The 21,154-nt window shown below is 39.5% G+C and overlaps 1 protein-coding gene and 1 long non-coding RNA gene across 2 annotated transcripts in view; one reads left to right on the top strand and one right to left on the bottom strand.

Moving 5' to 3' along the window:
• foxp2 (forkhead box P2) overlaps nt 1–21,154 on the bottom strand; it is a 122,667-nt gene that overhangs the window by 71,767 nt on the left and 29,746 nt on the right. Inside the window, exon 4 of the mRNA XM_047389793.1 lies at nt 3,866–4,052. Coding sequence (XP_047245749.1) covers nt 3,866–4,042 — 177 coding nt within the window. The 5' untranslated portion in view covers nt 4,043–4,052. The remainder of the gene's footprint in view (nt 1–3,865; nt 4,053–21,154) is intronic.
• On the top strand, nt 13,299–17,746 carry LOC124883002. The gene is made up of 3 exons (XR_007042064.1): nt 13,299–13,491; nt 14,796–14,989; nt 16,000–17,746. It is a non-coding gene; the product is annotated as an uncharacterized LOC124883002 (long non-coding RNA).

Raw genomic sequence — 21,154 nt, 5'->3', positions numbered from 1 at the left:
AAACACAATACTGATTATGGCCAATGACAAATTGATTGGTAAAATGAGCTCAGCACTTTTTTTTCCTAACAACAGAGGTTTTACAGTGATCGTTTTGCATAGTAATTACAGCTGTGTAACATTCATCATTGGCTCTGATACATATCTGCAGCTGGCAAATTGCAATCAGATACAGTAGGTATCTAATCTGTGATCTCAAATCAAATTAGGTCTATTTGGACAACCTTGGGGACGTGGTGATGAAACCCTGACAGAAATTAGGGGCCGGAAATTTAATTGTGAAGATGGTTATTAGTGAGATGGGAGGATAACAGACTGTGGGGTGTTGATGTGCATAAAAAAGTGATCAAATAGGAAGAAGATATACATTATGTTTGATGAAATAAAAAATGTATTTCCTGTGCTGATAGAGAAGAGTTTAACATGTATTTGAATAAAAACAAAGTGTGCAGAACTTCGTCTGTGTTCCAAAGGCCTTTGGCCGAATCTAAGGTGACGAGACCTTAAGATGCCACTTTTCTAATTATAGCTGCAGGTGGTATTTTGGAGCTGCTAGGTAATGGCAGAACCCATAGGGACAGTAGAGAATTCATCAGTGCTTATTATTAATCATCCTCCAGTAGTGTGATGAGAGACTGGAGCTCCTATACCCACTGGACCACTCAATGTCATTCCAGATATGGGTGGAAAATTAAATCCAACAGCCTTGTGGACTCACAGCAGAGTGCATAGGATTATTTTTTTTATGCACAAACATCTATATGTGTATAAATATATATATATATATATATATATATATATATATATATAGTGTATATAGAGTAGATGATCACAATTGTGGGCACAAAAGTAATGTTTCTTATACAAATCCCATCCTGCAATTTGCAAGAAACATGTTCTGATAAAGACAACTGCAAAACATCGCTTCTTAGTCAGGGGAAGCATAATTTACTGAAAAATAAATCTTTTATCCTTTGTTAAAATATGACCTCTCTCCAAAGTGTTGCAGAGTGTAACTCAGTGAAGGGAGTGTGTGTTAAGTTAGCAGCGCAGGGCCCCTGTTTTAAAAAAGCCTCCAGAGACCTGTTAGCTGGACTGCTCATTTCAATGTGTCTGTCTCAGGGTTGAGAGAAGGCTTGCGTTGGCCACTTTACAAGGCACGCACTGTCATTCACCCACGAATCCTACCCACCCAACAGCCAACCATCCATCTCTAAGTTTTAACACTTTAGGTTCACACCCCTTTTTTTCTCCCAGCTTTTTATCTCGCGACTTTTTGCTTTCCAGTTAGTGATACAACAATCCATCTGCCATGGATGGGAATTGAACAGTATTCTCCTGATCATCACTGACCTTTGATCAGTAGATCAGATCCAGAAAAATCTGATTATTTTCCTGGTCGTTTTACATATCAAAATTGCAATCTCCTACTTCGTTGTCTCTAAATACAATAATTAACTGCACGCTATTTCTTCCACTTGGGTTTGAGTGTGGTAAAAGTCCAATAAAGATTAGGGATCTATGATTCGATGAAAAAAAGAAGAGATGCACTAATCAGCCTTTTCTTGACCGATACCAATGTCCAGTTTTCTTTGAGCTTTGACCTGCCGAAACAAAGTGCATTAAACTGCATGCTGTTAGTTGATGCATTTATAGACTGAAAAAAGCAGCAGTTTTTAATTTTGATGTCTTTAATGAACAGAAACAAAAAACACAGATCTTCAGTATTTGACCAACTTAGGGAAGACTAGCCAAATATAAACTCTGGCTGAAAGAAACATTTGAATTGGCCAACATTAACTCAGTAGGTTAGACCTCAAAGAAAACCAGAAATCAGTTATGGATAGTAAAAATCTGATCGATGCATTTCTACTTCCTGGAGGTCAGTTTGTCCTTATTAATCTAGTTAGAGTGGGATATCTTCAATAACTTGTTGAAATACATTTTAAAATCAGTCAGATTTGTCTTCTTGTAATTTCGGGGGTCAAAAAATACAAACACAGACACACTTAAACATTACACTTGTATGTTTAGTGTTTGTAAAATAATTTATACAGACCTTTTAGGGACAAAAATCTATAAAGCCTAAAAAAAGATTACTTTTAGGAAACTTTAGCCCTAATAAGTCGTCCAGAGAATGCAATCTGCCAGTGTTCCCTTAATCAACTCACAATAGTAAACAGCAGGTCAAAAATTGAAAAATCTGAAAAAACTAGGCAAAAAACTAATAATCATTTTCAGTACATTAACACCTCAACCAACAGCTTTCACTTGCACATTTTTGAGTTCAATAAGAATCAGATATCAGGGACAAATGTCTTGATGCATAAATGGGGCTAAATTTGTAATTCCTTCATGTTCAGTTGCACTCAAAACCACTACCTCTGCCTAAGCACCTGAATCGTGTTTTTGTACTCTCTTATGTTTTCTAGTACTTGAAAAAAAGATCTGAATGGGTTCAGAATCAACAAGTTAGACCTCAAAGACACCTGGACATCAGTATTGGACAGCAAAAGCCTGATCGGTGCATCTCTATTTTGAAGTCGAAGCAATTGCTACATAATTTTTAAGATTGAACATCAACAACAAGTAAAAAAATAAAAATACAGTTACTCTTAGGAAACTATTCAGTGAATGTTAGATGCAACTTGTAGTGAGGTTTCCATTGATGCGTGTGGTAAAAGTAGTAAGGTGGAGATGGTACTGTGGCAATGATACAACTACCAAAATGACTTCTAGATTTTGCTGTGGATGGCTAACCATAGCAGGGATCAGGAGGATTTTGCAATACTGAAGGTGCACACACAGACCCAGAAGCATCGCCATCTATTGTACTCTTCTGACTGATCTGACCACAGGGGTGCAGCTGCTTCCAAACACACACACTCACACATATATCCTTGCATGAAAACTCTCATCAGGCCAAAAGGACAACACGCATTATTACAAACCTGCAGCGTCGCTCCTATCCTCCTAACCCGATTCAACCCAAAGCAAGGCCCTCTGACCTAATCTCCCATTGCTCTTTTGGCAAACTGTCAAAGCCATCATTCACCGTGAAAAGACATGAGAGACACTTGACTCCTTTACTTTGCTGGCAACTGACTTTCACAACTCCTGCCCCCCAACCACCGAACCCCTGCAGCTCATTAACCCAACAACTTTCTCTGACTGAGATGAATACAATGAGACAAAGCTTTGAAAAGACAAATCTAAAATGCAGTTTAAAATATTTGGGATCTGCTGTCACAAAACATAAAAGTCTGTTTTTTGTAAAGGACTTCTACTAAGAGATAAGTGTGCATGAAAATTTGTTTTCTAGGTGACCCATTAAAGGGTTTATCATGTTTATGTGGCGAGTTAGGAGGCCCTCTGGTGGATACAGTGGAGCCATGACATATACACCTATTGTACACTTTCCCACTGCCCAAACTGGACCATACAAATCCCCAGCACACATTCTTTCATGCCCTCTCTCCACTGTGCATACAAACCATACAGAACTTCACATACATGGCCTGAAACAAATTCTATATTTGCATTAGCTCCAATACAAACACAATAAAATGCATAAACAAGTCACACAAATCCTTCCCGACATCTACAAGCAAATAAGTCAGCAACACAACAAACTGACGAGAAAGTTTACCAGCTTCGCAAACAGTTTATTATGTAAACACTGCTGCCTTCCATAGTTTAGAAAACACGCAAAACAATATAATAAGTCATTTTGTTTCCTGCCTCTATGTAGAACCCCCCGGTGCCGCCTGAACAGAGAGAGCAAAGCAGAGCGGAGAGAGGGGGAGAGCACAGCAGAGTGGGAGTGAGAGACGAGAGAAGAGACGGGGGTAGAAACACAACTTACCTGCTGTTGTTGCAGATGCAGCAGCTCGACTGTGCTTACTTCGCTGCTTGTGTCACCAGCGCTTGATCTCCCATCTCTACTGCCAGCCTCTAATTGGCTGCTGCTTAGGGTGCTCATTCCATTTTGACTCATTGAACTGTTGCTTATTGTCTCTGTGGCCGACTCCTGCATCATCATGATTTAAAACCTAGAAGTGATTAAGAGGCACCGGTTAGGGCTCTTCTTGTTACAATTCCCCCCTTTCCTTTATCCCCTCCATTTTTTTTCTCCTCTTTTCTTTTCTTTGCACGCGTCCATTATCAAGCCCTCGGTCCCCCTTTGCAAATTAAAGCATTTAAAGAAGAGGGAGGGGTAGGGGGGGATGCAGGAGGAGCAATTATGCATTCATTGTATAAATGAAGCGATACAAAGACATGCATGTCCTGGTCCTTTCTAGAAATGAGAAGGTGTGCTAAATATGGAAAATGTTTATATTCAGTAATATTTCAAAAAATGAAAGCACTTCATTTCCTTGCTGTGGAACTTAATAAATTAGCTAGGAAGTGCACGTTTAACAATGAAAATGTGCTTAATTCTTAGTATCATTGTTTCTAAAAAAAAAAAACAAGAAAGAAAAAGAAGCATCTAAAACCCAATTTTTGGTTGATTCAAAAGAGGTAGACCAATGATGCAGAGCTAATGATGCTAAATTAAAATGTGGCATTGGAGGGGGAGGAGGAAGAGGAGGAGGAAGTACCAAATCACTAGTGCAGGGCAGGTGATGAACACTATAATGGGTTTGTCATTCTTGCTCTGGCTAAATAAAATCTGCCTTGAAGGCTTCCATAGAGGAGGATTGCTCATATTTCATTTATTGGCCCATTTTTTTCTCTTCTTCCATTTTCTTTAATCAAATCTTATATAGTCGTTTATTCTGTGACATTTATTTTAAAATTCAGCAAATGCTCACTATGCCATGCAGTTAAATAAATAATAAATTGCGGTAGCTACAACTTAAAAACTCTGCAAAAAAAGAAAAAAAAAAAGTAAAAATGTTATATCTTTTACATGAAAAACTGAAAAAAGAAAATGAAAACGTAATATTACTAATAACTGTGCTAAAAACAGCATAAATTATGCATATAACCCCCTGCCTTTTTAGTAATAAATGTTTTATAATCGTTCCCAGCATTTAATGCTAAGTGCACTTGCCGTAAGAGAAAGGAGCTTCACTATCAAGGGACATTTTTGTGAAAAAAGAAAAAGACTTAGACTGTTAAAATAATATATTGCACAGTTTTACCATCTCTACATTAAGAACACATTTTAATATTAAAACTAGTATTTAAAAAATTTGTAATTACTATTTTACATAGTAAAGAAACAAGCAAAAACTGAATGTAAGCGAATGTGTTTTTTACCGTGTGTATTCTTTGGCCTGTAAATACCATTTTAATAGAAGTGTGGACACGTACCTCTCTGTGTTTGTGTGTGTGTGTGTGTTTGACAAGGGGCAGATACAGGACAGGCCTTAAAGGATGTCCACAGCCAGGATAAACAGGATCTACGGAGGGAGAACAAACAGGGGCTGAGCTATTACACAGAGCAGGGCGACAGCTGCCCGGGACACAAGTAAATAAGAGAAGAGGCCAGGACAAGCCGTGCTTGTGAACAAACAGGGCCCTTGTTTAACACCGAGCCGCTTACTGCTGATGGAGAAAGACGCGGTGAGAAAAGACAGAAACAGAAAAGACAGGAGGAGAAAAAGGAAGGAGAGGGCGGGGGGATGACAGAGAGAGAGACAGTGGGAAGGAAAATAAGGGAGGTGGTGGCAGGGTAGGCGGCGTGGAGGGGGGGGGGGGGGGGGGGGGGGGGGGGTACTTGGATTGGCACAATGTGACATCCAATCCGGTGATGAATCTCAGCATAAGAAACTCAAGGCTGCAGCCGAGATCAGCCGGCTAATAAGTATTCAAATTAGGCATAAATTTTACATGCCCAATGTTTAAAATATTCAGAGAAAGACTGTCTGATTGCCTTTACTACCATTTTATGAACATTCTAATGGAGCTCGGAACTCTCAGTTTTTTTGTGCTTTCTTTCTTTCTTAGACCGATACAGAATGTTCGGAAAACTTGGAAGATATATGAGACAAGGAAATAAGGATTTTTAATAACATCTGAATAGATGCAAACCAAGGAAAATTGCTACTGGGATTTTTATGATGTGCTTACTCAAATATGAAAAGTTAATGTCAAGCAAAAGAATAATCATTTACATTTTATATAAAAATCTACAATCTACTTATCTTTTCACCCCAAAATAAAATCCATGCTTTATGGCTAGCTGCAGCATCATGATAATGCAGATATATGCAAAACATATTCGCAGAGATCAGATGGTGCTTTAACCTTAATGACAGCGGTGAGATAAATTAATTAGCCAATCTAAAGGCGGCATTCAAATCTGCCAATTAGAATGTCAATTAGGACCACAGCCTGGCTGCGGTGACGAGCGGGCTAACCGAGCTGCGGATCTGACTGTGGGGGTGATGGAACTGTCACACAATGCTCAAGAGAGGCAGATAGTGACAATCCTGGCACCTGAGGGTGTGACTGCATGAAGCATAGGTCTGTGTTTGTGTCTGAGGGGGTACCGGCCCTTGACCTCGGCTCAGAATGCACTGAACCAACTGGGTTGGAAAGAACCACAGCACCCCCAAGCTAAAGAAATTTGACATAGTATGTGGACCGAAGCTGCCACCATGACCATATGTGTGTTTTCCAGCGTCCTGCATTTCAGCACATCTGCTCTTTGATGCCATTTCATCTGAAACCATAATCTTTCAATGAGGGAGAGCCTAGACCATTTATTATCATAATCGGATGCTGAAAGGAAGGCTGGTATTACCTGGGAATACACTGGTGATGCTGTAGCTGTATCTCTTAAGGAGGGGAGAATTTAGGGATGATGAGACTAAGGTTTTGGGATGGGATGCAGCTGGTGTCAGTAGAGATGCACCAATCAACTGAAGTCTATTCTCAGAAATGAGAATAGACTACGTTTCTCTTGATTCCCCTTGATTGGTGATCAAAAGGTTAAATTGTGAACATATGCTTTGTATAAACCAAGATAATTTTATAATTCTTTTAAATTGTCTTTTTCTATCATTTTTAATTGTCATGTAGCTACAAGAACAAGAGACATATGCTTCAATGCATAAAAATGGCAATAAAATCGTAATTCCTTAATTTACAATGAAATCTTAAAAAACAAAACGCAGCGGATGGGAAGACAAACGGAAATTGGTATTGGCTATAAAAACCACGATCGGTGCAAATCGAAGTTGTGTCTTTAAATTTGCTGCAGTTAAAAAACACAGATGCCTTTGATGTTTCCTGATGAGATCTACTGCGAATCTTTAAATATTTGCTCTTGCATCTTGGAAACTCATCTGCTCCACAATCTGAGAAAGATGTTATGGTAAGGAGTTTGGTTAAGAAATTGGAAGAATTTTTACTGTTTTCCTAGAAGTGACACAACAAAGGAAAATTGAACCTTTACTCCCACACACACCTACCACTAAAGGGTAAAAGAAGCAGCCCTTCATCTTTGTTTGCAAGCTCTAAAAGCCCTTAATGTAGCCTCATTACCTGGCCTGTCTCCTGCTCTATCATGTGCCGTAAACACACACCATGACACTGACCATCCATCTAGAGAGAGAGCGCAGCTGTCTGCTCCGAGAACACTGAGGAATTTACCGTGATACAGTGTTAACACACTGCTGCCCTGACACCGATTTCATCTCTGAGACATTTGTTTTCAGCGTGACGACATTCTCCATTTCCTCATTCTATATGCATGAGTTGCAAAAAATATTTTCATTAGAGAGAGACAGAAAAGAAAAAAAAATAAAGAACAAAAAGTGGCCGGTAAACCTGTGATCCCAGACCTGCGTTCGTTATCAGCTCACATTTCAGGTGGCTGCCGGGAATTCTTTTTGGGTTTGAGAGATCAAATAAATAGGAAAAGAAAAAATAATAATAGAAATTACATTTCACAGTCTGATGACTCCCCACAGCTCTCTGATCAAGGCGAGATATGGTTACCATTTAAAATAATCACAGATTCTGTGCTTGAGTGAAATTAATTCATCATTGCCATAAGTTACTGTGCGTGCAAAATAAAGAAGTAGCTGTGCAAGGGCAGGAGCTCACATATTTAATACTTAAGATTGCTTAATAAATCAAAATGCCATGCATGTACTGACAAAAAAAAGAGTTGAGAAAAGGATAAATTGAATTCAGAGCAGCTTGAAGCACCGCATTCAACAAATGTTGATTTTCACTGTTTGTATCATTTATTCCTTTTTTTTTTTCTCGCAACCAACAATCACAGAATCCTAAATGTCATTTCTTCAAGCTCAGAGCGTGGAGTAAGAATGGAAAAATGAGGGGGGGGGGAGCACCATACCCTCGGATTAAGTAAGGCAAAGTCAGGCTGCTGCACCTTAGAATTAAAAGCTTCCTTTTTGGCGCTAAAGGACCACCATAAAGGAGCAATAATGACTACTTCTTCTAAACCTGTGTACGGTAATGGTTTCTGCTCACAGATAGAGGAATTTCAAAAGTGCTTCACCAGTGAATAAAGATTACTTTGGAGGGTGGGGGGGTGGAAGAAAGGGGCTGAAGAAATCATATTTACAAAATCTGGAGTGGGGGCCAAATGAAAAGCGATGAATATGAATAATGGAGTTTGCTTTTTTTAATGCCGGATTACCATTATTCAAAGCAACAGAATCAAATGTGGTTATCTCCTGTCCAATGAGCCCTGCATTGAGAAAAAACCACAGTCATATTTCAATTCTACATTTGAGCCCTGACAATAAATCGTAGTTCTGTGATAGGAGACATTCAGTGTGTAATGTTCAGAACTTAATTCTCTTCTATTTACAATAAGGAGATGAGACAGAATAAGATAAAAGGCCGACTATTTGCCACAATGTGCAGGTGTCCCTGAATGGATATGCGGGGATGTGTTGGAGTCGGCGTTCCGAGGAGAACAGAGAGGGGGAAAAAAGTGACAAAGACAATCGGAGGAAAGTGTATAAAGTGAGTGTTCAAATGTACGGGCTGCACAATGTGTCTTTATGATCAAATGCAAGAGATGCTCATGGACCATATGCATGACACTGTTAGAGGGGAATATTTATGTTCAATAAATATAGCTGAAATATTACAAAAACATATTTGGGTGATAGCAAAAATATACAAAAAGCAATCTCAATTTTAGAGATTTGAGACTGGCACTGACCGATTTTTCCTTGAGTAGCTCTGAGTGAAGATTTGCAGATCAAATACTTTTATTTCCCCTTTTATTTATTAAATACATCCAAAATGCAAACTCCCAATGTTTTCAGTCTGTAAACACACAACAAACAGCAAATGCTTTTTTAAGTTTACTAAAAATAGAGATAATTCTGTATTCTCTATGTTTTCTATTGTTTTTAAATTTCTGAGATTGCAAACATTTACCAGCCAATACCAATAGCCTGTTTACTTTGTAGATTTAATTTAGTTTTGATTGGCTCTGACTGGTAATCGGCAAGTCAGAAGCTTAAATATCTGAATTTCTTTTCACTAAATAATTGAAATCACCACAATTAAGAACTGTACCAGTTTTCATCTCTGAGTGCATCAACCTACAGCATGTACCGTGAGGCAAAAGTTTTGATTTTAATAAAAACTCAATAACTCATACAGACATGTGTTTTGATGCATAAACTAAACTACTGCCTCATTAAAAAAAAAACTGGAAAATAGTTTTCTCTTTTATACTAAACAAAATAAAATCTGTCAAAATCAGAATTGGCTGATTAGACCTCAAAGAAAAACAGAAATTGGTAGCAGCCAGGAAAGCCTGATCAGTGCAGCGATACTAAATATTAGATAAAATAAGGAAAATATATGTTAAAGGGACTTTTGGTGCTGCAACAATGGCTTACTGTGGAGCAGAGCCCTAAAAGAAAAAGAAAAAGAGGAGGAGAGAGATAAGTTTTTTTCGCGCATTTAGGCTCGTCCCATATCATTTACATGTTCCCCCGTCAGACACCACGTTTTGCTGAGGCAGGAGATGGCTGAGCAAGACTATGACGGAGGCCGATCCGTCGGCTCTCATTTGCATATTTGTCAATTCTGTTAATTAACTCAGCCCACCTAATCAGGGCTAATTGACCTATAAAGAGGAGAGGCCTCATTGTCTCATCCAATCATCTTTATCAGGAGTAGAGGAGGTTGCACTTGTGAATGCACGACACTTCCGACCTAACTGTATTTATAGACCTCATGTGTGGAAGCATTCCACTCAGAAAAGATGTTTTTTATTCTGCGAGTGATCAAAACTGAGCTGCCTTGACGCGGAACAAGACCTGGATAACCAAAAAGAAGTGAATGGACAAATTCCCTTCTGAGAAGAGCAGAGAAAAATCAGAGGAGGTAATGACAGCTGGATCGCCTTGACTCTCCGGTCCCCTTTTTCCACAGTGGAGCAGATCCAGCGGACGGCTCCAGCTACAGGGACATAGCTCATTGTGACGTTTCCAGTTATTTCTGGTTGATTAGGACCATTATGTCTCGAGCTCTGATTTATGTTGTCATTCCCTCTCAGCAGTCCTGCATCGATAGATCTTAATGAATTGGTAAATAAGGGTGAAGATTGCACTTGACAACACCGCAACATTCCTCATTCATACCAGACAAGATTTATGTAACCAATTAGAAGCATAAAAAGCAGGACGGGGGGTTTATACAGGACAAAAAAAAATAGAATAACCTTTCCTTTGGAGACTGCAAACAGATAATAAGCACTCCTTAACCTCGGATAAGGCGCATGTTTCACATTAAAGGTTTAGAGGTTTTTAAAAATTTGCAAAGAGAAGACTCACTCCTGCTTCTCTTGTAATTTAGAACCAAAAAACAAAAAATCAACATTTTTAAAACAGATATTAGAAAATGGCAAGATTAATGATTAAAATGTATTCTGCTGTATCAACACTTTTATATGGAATGGATAAACTAAAATAAAGCTAGTGGAAATGAAGTAAGGGGTTGCATCAGTGAACAGGTGTGTGAGGTCAACATTTTACATTTCACTGATTAAAACAGTCATTTGCATTTTTTAATCAAGCCACGTTTCAATTATTTGATTCTTTTAAAACGTTGCTCTAGAAATCCTTTCACAGGGAAATAAAAGCCTGCTTTGTAATCAAGAAAAAAAAAATTCTGATAAAAGTGCTGATCATCAATAGTCGAGCGACAAGACAGGAAGACCCATAGGGCAGGAGTGAACAGAGGTGGAAAATTAAAGCGGAGTGATACGGCTTCTTTTCCAGCCTCCCTCCCTTCAAGCACATGCAAATGAGGCCGTGCTGTTTAACTGCATCATTTATGTGGATAATAGCGGCATCATCATTACGGGGGGAACTCAAATTAAATTACATCACAATTAGCATAACAAAGTGATTGGTTAAACTTTCAAAACAAATAACGCGGCTCGATTAATGAACGGTGTTAATTGGCCGGCGAGCATTCCAAATAAAACACGAAGGTAAACATGTGTTTTCGTTAAACAAATTTAAAATTCTGTATTTAAAAAAAAAAAAAAAAAAGATTTCATGAACAGTGCCAGTGGGATTTGTAAGCTAAAATATAAGATGTGTAGCATTTAATTTTATTGTGTTAAAGAACCCTATTATATGCCAGACTCTAGAGAACAATGTAAATTATCTGCCTTCAAAATGGAGTTTGGCCAATTCTCCATGTGAGCTAATCACATAGCTCATTATGCATTAGGGTATTAAATTATGAAGAGGAGTCCCTTTCGCATTCCTGCACAAAGCCCTATGAAATGTTAATAATATGCTCACAATAGCCCAATACCGAGTCTCCCTCACACTCATCAATATTTAAGTAAACAAATGATCCAGCTCGCCTTTGATAACGATAATTAGTGCTTCGGCAAGGATGAGTCTTGTGACCTCTTGCCTTTTCAAACTAAACAGCTGCCAAGCAGAGTCTGGATTTTCATTAGTCTCTCCACACAAAAAACAAACAAGTCAAATTTTCAGCACTTTCAAAACACAGGGGTAATTTTATCTCATTTAAAAATACTGATAATGCATCTGTCTTTTTTTCATTTATTGATCAGCGAGTATATTGGGCTGGAAATAGCAACATCTGATGCAACACGAGTGCAGAAAAAAGAAGTGACATTCACAAAATCACACTGCCACAGTGGTGCACACACGTGCACACGCGCACGCGCACACTAAAGTAATTCATCAGCACTAATTAAGCAGCAGATTAACAGAGCCCGCAGACGGCGGCTGAACAGCTCAACAGTGGGACGACCAACGTGGGGGAAGGCAGCCCGGCAATAAAACACAGCCATTAAATACAGTCAAGAGCATGGAGTCAACCACGGATGACAGAAGATTGATGGGTGGATGATCAGATGGATAGATGGATGGATTGATGAAGGGATGGCCAGAGTCAAGTGTGAATGACTTTTTTTCTTTTTTTTACCTGAAGTTGAGGAGTGCCAGAGATCTCGACCGTACAACAGAGAGCTCGCCTCTGCCACCGGCGGCGAGGGTGTCTCGCAGCGACGCCCGCAACTCGACTGGTGTCGCCGTGTGAAGAGGCAACACTATCTGTGTCATCACTTGTGCCGTGTTTATGGGGAATAGCATCATAAACAAGCCGCCTCCCCCCCACCACCACCACCACCACCTCCACCACCTCCCCACCCTAGTTGTCCCCCCCACCTCTTGCTCCCTCGCTCTCTATCCCCTCCTCTTGCCAACTCACCGCCACTGTGCCATTCATGCATACTTAAATCACCCTTTCCCTATTAAAAAAGAAAGAAAGAAAGAAAGACTTTCGTGACAATTATTCTATCATTTCCAGTTGTCAGTGGGGCAATTACAGGCGGGGGGCCCCTGAACAGGTCAGACATGCAGGCCCAAAAGAGGAGGCTCGAGTTGGGAAAGAGAGAACAGAATGGGAGGGGGGAAGCAGAGTGTGTGTGTTTGTGTGTGCCTGTGTGTGTTGAGACGGTGGCTTCTTTCTCCCCTCGCTGGATATAATTATGCTATAATTTCTCTGACTTGCCACTGATCAATTTTTATATTTACTTTAAAACTCAACTTTTTCCATTCAAATAGCTGTAATTCTTAAGTTTTTTCACAATTCATTTTAATAACCTTAACATTTATTTGAATTTGTTCAATAACTTAGAAGGAAAAATATGGTGTTAAATTTGTGCTATCTAGGGGTAAGAGTGCATAAGTGCACGTCCAGGTACTCTCTGCATGTGGGTGGGTCCTGTGTGTGAGTGCGCGCGAGAGAGTGTGTGAGCACAGCTTCACATGTGGACTGCTGTGACTCGTCGGGAGGATGCTTGCCGGCTCTCTGCTTGCAACCTCTCGCTGCTGCGATCATGCATCTGCCTTACTGCAGTAAAAAGGAAATAAAGAAAATGTGTGTCTTTCTCTCGCTTACGCACGTGGACTGGCTCTCGAGACAGGGTGACGGAGACAGAAGCAGGGCTGGAGGGACGCTGCTAAGAGAGGTGCAATCGTCGCAAAGGTATGTGTCTCTGGCTTTATTCTGGGGCTCGTTCGGAGCTTTTCTTTTCAGTCCTGATTATGTGTAGGTCAAAGTGTGTGTGTATGTGTGTGTAAAGTGTCTAAAAAGGATTAGTGAAAGGCTGAGCCTCAGTCCATGTCCTACACTGAGCTCTAGCGAAGAGTAAAGAGCACTTAAAAACAATTAGCAACACCACATCTGTGCATTTCCAACCTGCACACTGTCACAAAGCACTCCACGTACATGCCAAAATAGAGTCATAAAGACAAAATGACCTACCTTTTAAACAACGAGTGAGAAATCCACTCTCCTCAGTAAGAAGCATTTGCAGAAGTATTCTTAGAAACCTGACGGCAATACTGTGTCAAGAAAAACTGAAGAGACAGTCGCAAAAAACAGAATAAAAAGTGGGGAAAAAAAGAGGAAAAAATGTAGAGAGGGCAACTAGCTGGCGCTTACTGTCAAAGACATCACCAGAGAAGTATTTACGGCCGTATTTACAGTAGTGCGCGGGGAGAGCACCTCTGCCTGGTCACGTCTGAGAGACAGTTGCCGTTTCAGCGCTGCCTAATTAAAACAAGTCAGGCAGCCCCGCTGGATTGTTTTGACGCCTGAGGACCAATAGTACACAAAAACCAGTGGCTTGATCGGGGGGGTGTAGGGGGTGGTGGGAGGAGGAGGAGAGGGGGGGGGGGGGGGGGGGGCTTGTCGTGGGGAGCGGAGGAGAGGGGGCGGAGGGTGGCGAGAGTTGGCAAAGAAATAGTGAGAAGGAAAGAGGAGGGAGAGGAGGAAGGGATGGGGGGCTGTTCTGGAGGAATCTGAAAGGGGAAGGAGACTACAAAGGTTGAAAACTGCACAGGGAGACCACCACATGCAGCGCGCATGCAGTTTCTCCAAGACGAAACTCTAAAGTGACGCTTGAGACTTCTTTGTCACAATGTAAGGACTACTGTCGGCACTTGCAGTGCCCTGATAACCATAAAAAACTTTTTTAATGACTGTCAGAGACAGTGTATGAAAAGGTAAGATATTAAATATTTCAAACATTTTGCTTAATGGTTAAAGAGATCCAAATGTCCCTTTAAAGATGTGCCTCCACTTGATTTCGCAAACTATACTGATTCACATCGGCATCTTTCACAAGTCCTGCAAAAGTGGACTCAAATGTGATGCACTGACATGTTTCCCCCACTGTAAACAATATACAACAGGCAACGAGACGGAACATTTAGGGGCTAATGGTGTTTGCCGATTCTTTTGTCACTTTTTTCCCCCTCTCTCCCCCTCTCCCTTGCATGCCACAGATGTTTTTCTTAGACGCTCCAACAGACAGGAATCTACTGGCAAGAAGAAAGCCCTGGTCTTCCCCACGAGAGGGAGAGTACAAAGCCCCCCAGTCTGTACACAGCAGATGCGGGAAAGCTAGTCCATCTGCCACCAGCTTGCCGAGCCACATGGGCCTGAGAGCTTTAATGCAGACCTTTCTTTATCTCAAAAGGTCTGTGACATTTACATAAAAGAAAAAGCTAGAAACAAAATTAAAATAAACTGCAGTCATTTTACAGAGAGCCACAAACAAGGATGAGATTCTACTGTATTTACAAACACACAAAAAAATAAATATATGTATAACATAATTTAACAGCTTTTCAAAAACAAAAATATAATTATTTCTACTGCAAACATATGATGAATTAAGGATTATTTCATGCTTAATAATATTAGCTATACCATATTTTTTTTAGTTTAATGTTGACAGGAAAACTTCAGAAAAAAGAAGAAACTTTGAAGAAATGGCTGCTTTTGCCCTCTGTTTTTTGCAACTGGTAATATTACTAAACAGCCAAATTTGTCTTCTTTTTAAGTAAGGAAATGTGCAGAAGCTTTTTCTTAGCCAGCTAACCGGTGCTGGAAAGCAACAGTTTGAGGAGGGGTGTACTTTGTGCTCTGTACAAGAGAAAGCTCTGGTCACTCCTGCACTTTTCCTGGCATCTAGTTGAAATTAATTTAAATTGCAGAAACAGAGAGAAGGAAAATTGGTATATCCTTGGTACACATTGATACCAGTAACCGGCCCATGCTTACATGGGTTTGATAGTTGTATAACAAGGGTTAAAGACCACTTTATCTCCCAGCTTTGAGTTGTGCACTGAGGAGTGCATTATCTCTGCGTCTCCGCGGAGGCATATTTCTACTGAATGATATTATTAAGAGCTGCAATACCAAAAGACCAAAAGATGTTGCGTTTTCATTAGTGTCAACTGCCAGAGCTCTGAGGCGTAATGCATAAACACTAAACAATCATGGCAGAGGGAGAAAGTCAGGGAATGTAGTTCAGGGAACCAAAAGAGGCTAACATTATAGAACTGCTGTTAATTGCTCTAAGCATCAACATTATTCAAGTAAATTTTCCCATTTTTCTTTTAGTCCTTTTCCTTTAGACTAGAAAGCTCCTTCTCAAATGCCCATTTATTAAATTTCTGATAATTGTGTGCCTTCTCCCCTCAGGTGTTTATTCCCTCCAGGAGTCCTCTTCTGGGGGTTTCTGCTACCAAGGTCAAGTGATACAAGCAGACCCACCAGCGCCTTGGTGAGCTGGCAGCAGAAAAACGGGGGCGAGAGACAGACAGACATGTGGAGTGGGTACAGTGAGGAGGGGTTAGCGGTGGTGGCAGCAGGTTACCAACCTTGACATAAGCAACAGTAGCAGGGCAGTAGCGTCATGACAACGACAGCAGAAGATTTTCACTTCCATTTCATATTAATGCAGTGATTTCAACAATTTGCCCACACAGCTACTGCTAATTCTAATACCATTCATTTTCAATTAAAGCTACAAAGTCAATTGCTTTGGGGTAATTAGATACAGACAAGCAGAGCAAGGTTCCCCATCACTTCAGTACACAAGATGAGAAAAATGCATAGAAAAATAGTTTAAGATTTACAGTAATTGCTAAACATTTAATTGATTGATCTTCAGGTACCAAGAGCATCATGGATATGAAGAGATGCACCTACAAATTTAATGGCGACTGGGGTTGCCCCATTTTTAGCTTGATTAGCCTTGACCAGTGGTTAGCTGATTGGAAACTCAAAAAAATCAAATATTTTATTTTGTTTAGTGAATGTACCATACTATGCTACTAAGTTGTAATTACAACACTGTTCAATGTGAACGCTGTTACTGGGTGAAGGGGACTCAAATTTAGCCATTTTCAGAATCAGTAAGGTGTTTGAAAATTAAGTCAGATATAACACAGAAGCTGTCATATATTTAAGAGGAAACAATTTTCCAGTCAGTGTCCAGATGTGTCTGGCATTCATTCAGGCTGCTCCAAGTTGCAACAGCCCAACCTTTTTGCTGTCTGTCATAGATCATTCTGGTTTTGGAAATCTTCTCAGGGTTTTAGAAATTAAAGAGTCAGAGTTAAAGTAAGAGTCTGTATTCTGTAGGAATACATGCTGAAACTGACAGTGAGTTCTTTCTCACTTACATGGTGTGACATCACCTCTGCTCCTTGAATAAATAATTAATCAGTAAAATCAGTATTGGGGGTAAAGCTTCACAAATACTGGAGATCTGAATTTGGCCACAATATTCACTGCATCTCTAGTAGTGTTTAGCTTCCCCTGGTTCTTATTATTTTGACCTCATTTCTCACATTAATGCTGCTCTAATTATATTGTCACCTCACAAGAGGGAAAAACCAGTGTTTCAAAAAACCAAGAAATCCACATGTATGAACTAAAGCACACCCCTATTCATTATTTCTCAATCAAATGTTTCACAAGCACAACTCGTGATCCAGAAAGTCCAGCCCACAAATACTACTACTACTACTAATATTAATAATACGCCACATAAGGCCTTTTAAAGGGCTCTTTTAACGTCATGGGTAATGTTGATCACACAATATGTTGCTTATGGCCACAAAGCCGAGGCCATTACAGACCGGTGATTATATAAGTGCTTGGAAGGCAGAACCATTTTAATATACTGAACTTAAGCACCAGGGTATCCATGGCAACTTGCACTTTCACCGTGCATTCAGAACTCCCTAATGAAATGTCTATTAAGGGGATGATAATGACAGTGTCCAAATATATTTGCATATGTGTTTCAGTGGGAAAAGAGAGCACATAATGAAGGTAGATGGGTCCCTGATCACTGCAATGATGATTATGTATATTTTGTGGGATTTTTTTTTTATGTTTTCACTGTGGAAGTAATAAAAACCCTGACCATCTCTGCTAATACTTGTAAAATTGATTATTGTAGGTGAGGGTGTGAAATGAGGCTTTATTGCCTTCCTCTGGTTGTCTTCACATGTGACTTCCATTTGCATCTTTGGCTGACGTCCCAACAGGACATCCCTGAGAGACTGTTTGCTTGACTCAATATCAACAGCTGGGGGGAGGAGGAAGTCTGATCAAGCCCAGGCTGTACTTTCACTAGGCCCAGAAATATGAACACACGCTGCAAGTAACCATGCACAGTGCTCAGCGGCGTTCCGCCCGTGCCACTTCAGGGTTTAATGATACCTGCACCTCCCCTCCAGCTGCTTCTGCCGATGCCGCTGCTGCACACACAGACGGGAGGTGGGCAGGAATTAAAGTATACATTACAGCAGAAAAATAAAAGAGATCGAAATGACAGAAGTCAGGCGGTTCAAGCTGACCCGGCCTCTTGAAGCGAAGGAGCTGGGATACGAGCGACAGGCACTTCAGGTTAAATTGGCAGTCCTGCATGCCTCCTCTTATTTTCCTCACCACCACAACTGCCCTCAATGCCAAACCCCTTCCTGAAAAAGCTGTTTTTCTTCAAAAGCATATTCGAATTAAATGAGTTGCTGAAATCAATTGCTCAGCTGAGATGAATACATTTAACCAAGCAAGTGCGACTCACAACAGTTAACTTGATATATATTACATTGGAACTGGATGAAAGAGTAGAGCAAGAAGAGCTTACCTTATTTCATAATAGCTGAAATGATATGGTAAGGATAGAAGCAGATTAAGTTCTAGAGGAAAACACATACCATTTAGAGTTTTTTGGTATTTTTTTGTGTTTTCTTTGCCTCTAAAACCAGGAATTTTAAACCCACCATTGTCTAAATGCAGGGGAACAGCATTCAATTTCTACCCCTGACCTGTTGGAGGCAGCATTGCACATGAGCTGCAAATGCAATTATCAGCAGTAGAAGACCTACATAGTAAAGTGGCTTTACATTCCTGCAGTGAAGTGGTTAGCCTGTACCACCAAAGTTACTCTACAGGAGCCAAGAGGTGGCGCTAAAGTTAACAGGCTGGGTTTCTTTTAATGAGAAATGAGGAAGGACTCACAATGGCAAGTCACATGATAGGGTAGTTTTCAATAAGGGCAACCAATTCATTTTTGTTTATTTCAACCCTTCACAATTCCATACTTTTGTCATTTTGTGCCCTCTTTGACAACTGATTATTTAAAGCAATAATCCGTAATATATTAATGTTTGATGTAAGGAGATAAATGCAAAGGAACATGATAAGGGTTTCAGCTGCTCCTGTCAACATCAGTATGTGTTTGATATAGTTATTTTTAAAGAACAATAGATAGTGTTGATATTTTTAAGTAAATGCTTTTGATTTGATTGTTGTTTTTTGTTGGTTTGTTTTTGTAATGAGTGCTGGTCATTTCACCTTTTGCCATTAAAATCCTTTGTAGCTTTGGTAATTTCGTCAAATGAAGCCATTTACCGTAGGACGATGCTATACCAAGCACAAGTCAGAGGGACATTTCATCCCTGCTTTGACAACTGACAATTTAGTCATTTATATATATATATATATATATATATATATATATATATATATATATATATATATATATATACATATATATATATATATATATATATATATATATATATATTATGCCCGTAGTCTACGGAAGGAAAGGCAGGTATATGACTCTAACAAATAATATCTACCATTAGGAAGTCATTCTGAGACATTTTGATCTGAACAGGGTTCAAAATCTGTCATATGTTACAAGAGTCAACTGTCTCAAATGGGAATCAGTGAATATTTGAATACAAAAGTTTCATACTTTTATATTATACAAAATATTTGAGCAATTATATTACCATTTAGCTCTGTAAATAAGAAAAATATCTAACTACAAAAAGAAATGTGATAAGCGAATAAGTACATAGTTAAGAAAAAGTTTGTTTGTGGATCTCAAATGGAAGTGAAAGGATGAAATTATATATCCATCCGGCAGGGGGACATTTCGTATCTGCTCGGTTTAAAGCAATTTTCAATATTCTACTCATAATATACTGTATGGAATAGTGGTTTTTTGATTTCTATAAATATTATTTACCAGCAGGAGGCTGCCTAATGTTTTTCAGTTTATTTTATAGGCCGCCCCAAACAGGGATCAGGATAAGAGAAAACTGAAAATGTTTTCAGAAACCTGTGTACTATAAAAAACTCATTAGATTTAAGTATTTGTTTTAATTATATATGTAGTTAATACATATTTACACGCTACAAATAAAAATGAAGTGATACAGAAATTGAAATAGGTTAGGAGCAAATTGGAACATGTACAAAATGGTGGTGAAGATTGTTAAAACAACTAAATGACCTGGATCCTTATGTAACTGCGACAAATATTACCAAAAAAAAGCATATTTGAAAAAAAAAAAAAAGTGCTTATTAAATGTTTGAGTGACTGATCCAAATTTTGTACTAACAGTAAGAGCTGCTGGTGGAAGAAAATTTTAATTTCCACTGCTGCTCTAATATGTCATCAAGATTAAGTGGCATCCGGAAATGTGAGGTTCAATAGCCATGCTTTCAGGTTTCCTGTTTGGTATGAATCTGAAACCAGTTCATGACAGTGATCTGTAGCAGCCTCAGCTCTGCCAAAAACATTATCATTCCCAGAACCACAACTACACAGCTGAATGGCGGAATGACAAGCTTCACTGACAGTCAAAAGAGCACAACACCTGTATATGCAATGCAACAACTGCTACCTAACATCGAGGGAATCCAAGGAGTAATGAAAAATACTTTCATTTTATGACGTATAAAAAATTTTATGCTTAAACACAGACTTTGACAATAATTAATATTTGGGGAATATTCTCCAGAAGTTTGGAAAAATGCTGTCACAGTCCTGTTTATTACCTGTTTATATAGCAGCTATTCAGTCATGACTAAAAGCCCTATTTAACTAGATACCAATTAAACCTAAAAAAAAAAGAAAAACTTCTGATAAATTTAATTCAGAAAAATTGCATTCTAGGTAAGAATAATAAACTCATTATATGGAAAATTCAAACTCTCATATTCTCCACACCGCGGCTAATTCAGACCTAATTTTTACTAGCCACTAATATAAGGGTGATGGGTGGGGGATAGGAATTACATCTGGAGGTAATTGAATGTGTGGAACTGAGCCCAGTGGAGGCTGAAACACCCCCCAGTCACCTACATTAACCCACCCCCCTCTGCCCCTCCTCCCCCCAAGCACCACTCCACTCCCCTCCCTCCCCTTCCCGTGTATATGTGCACATACACACAGACACAAAAAGGAGCAAGGCAGACAAGACATAGAGGAGGAACTATTTAGGTGAGTGGGACTTCCAGAGCTCTGAAACGACACTTTCCA

This window comes from Girardinichthys multiradiatus, chromosome 17, assembly GCF_021462225.1.
Source record: "Girardinichthys multiradiatus isolate DD_20200921_A chromosome 17, DD_fGirMul_XY1, whole genome shotgun sequence".
NCBI classification, from domain to species: domain Eukaryota; kingdom Metazoa; phylum Chordata; class Actinopteri; order Cyprinodontiformes; family Goodeidae; genus Girardinichthys; species Girardinichthys multiradiatus.
This window is presented reverse-complemented; position numbering and strand designations above follow the sequence as displayed.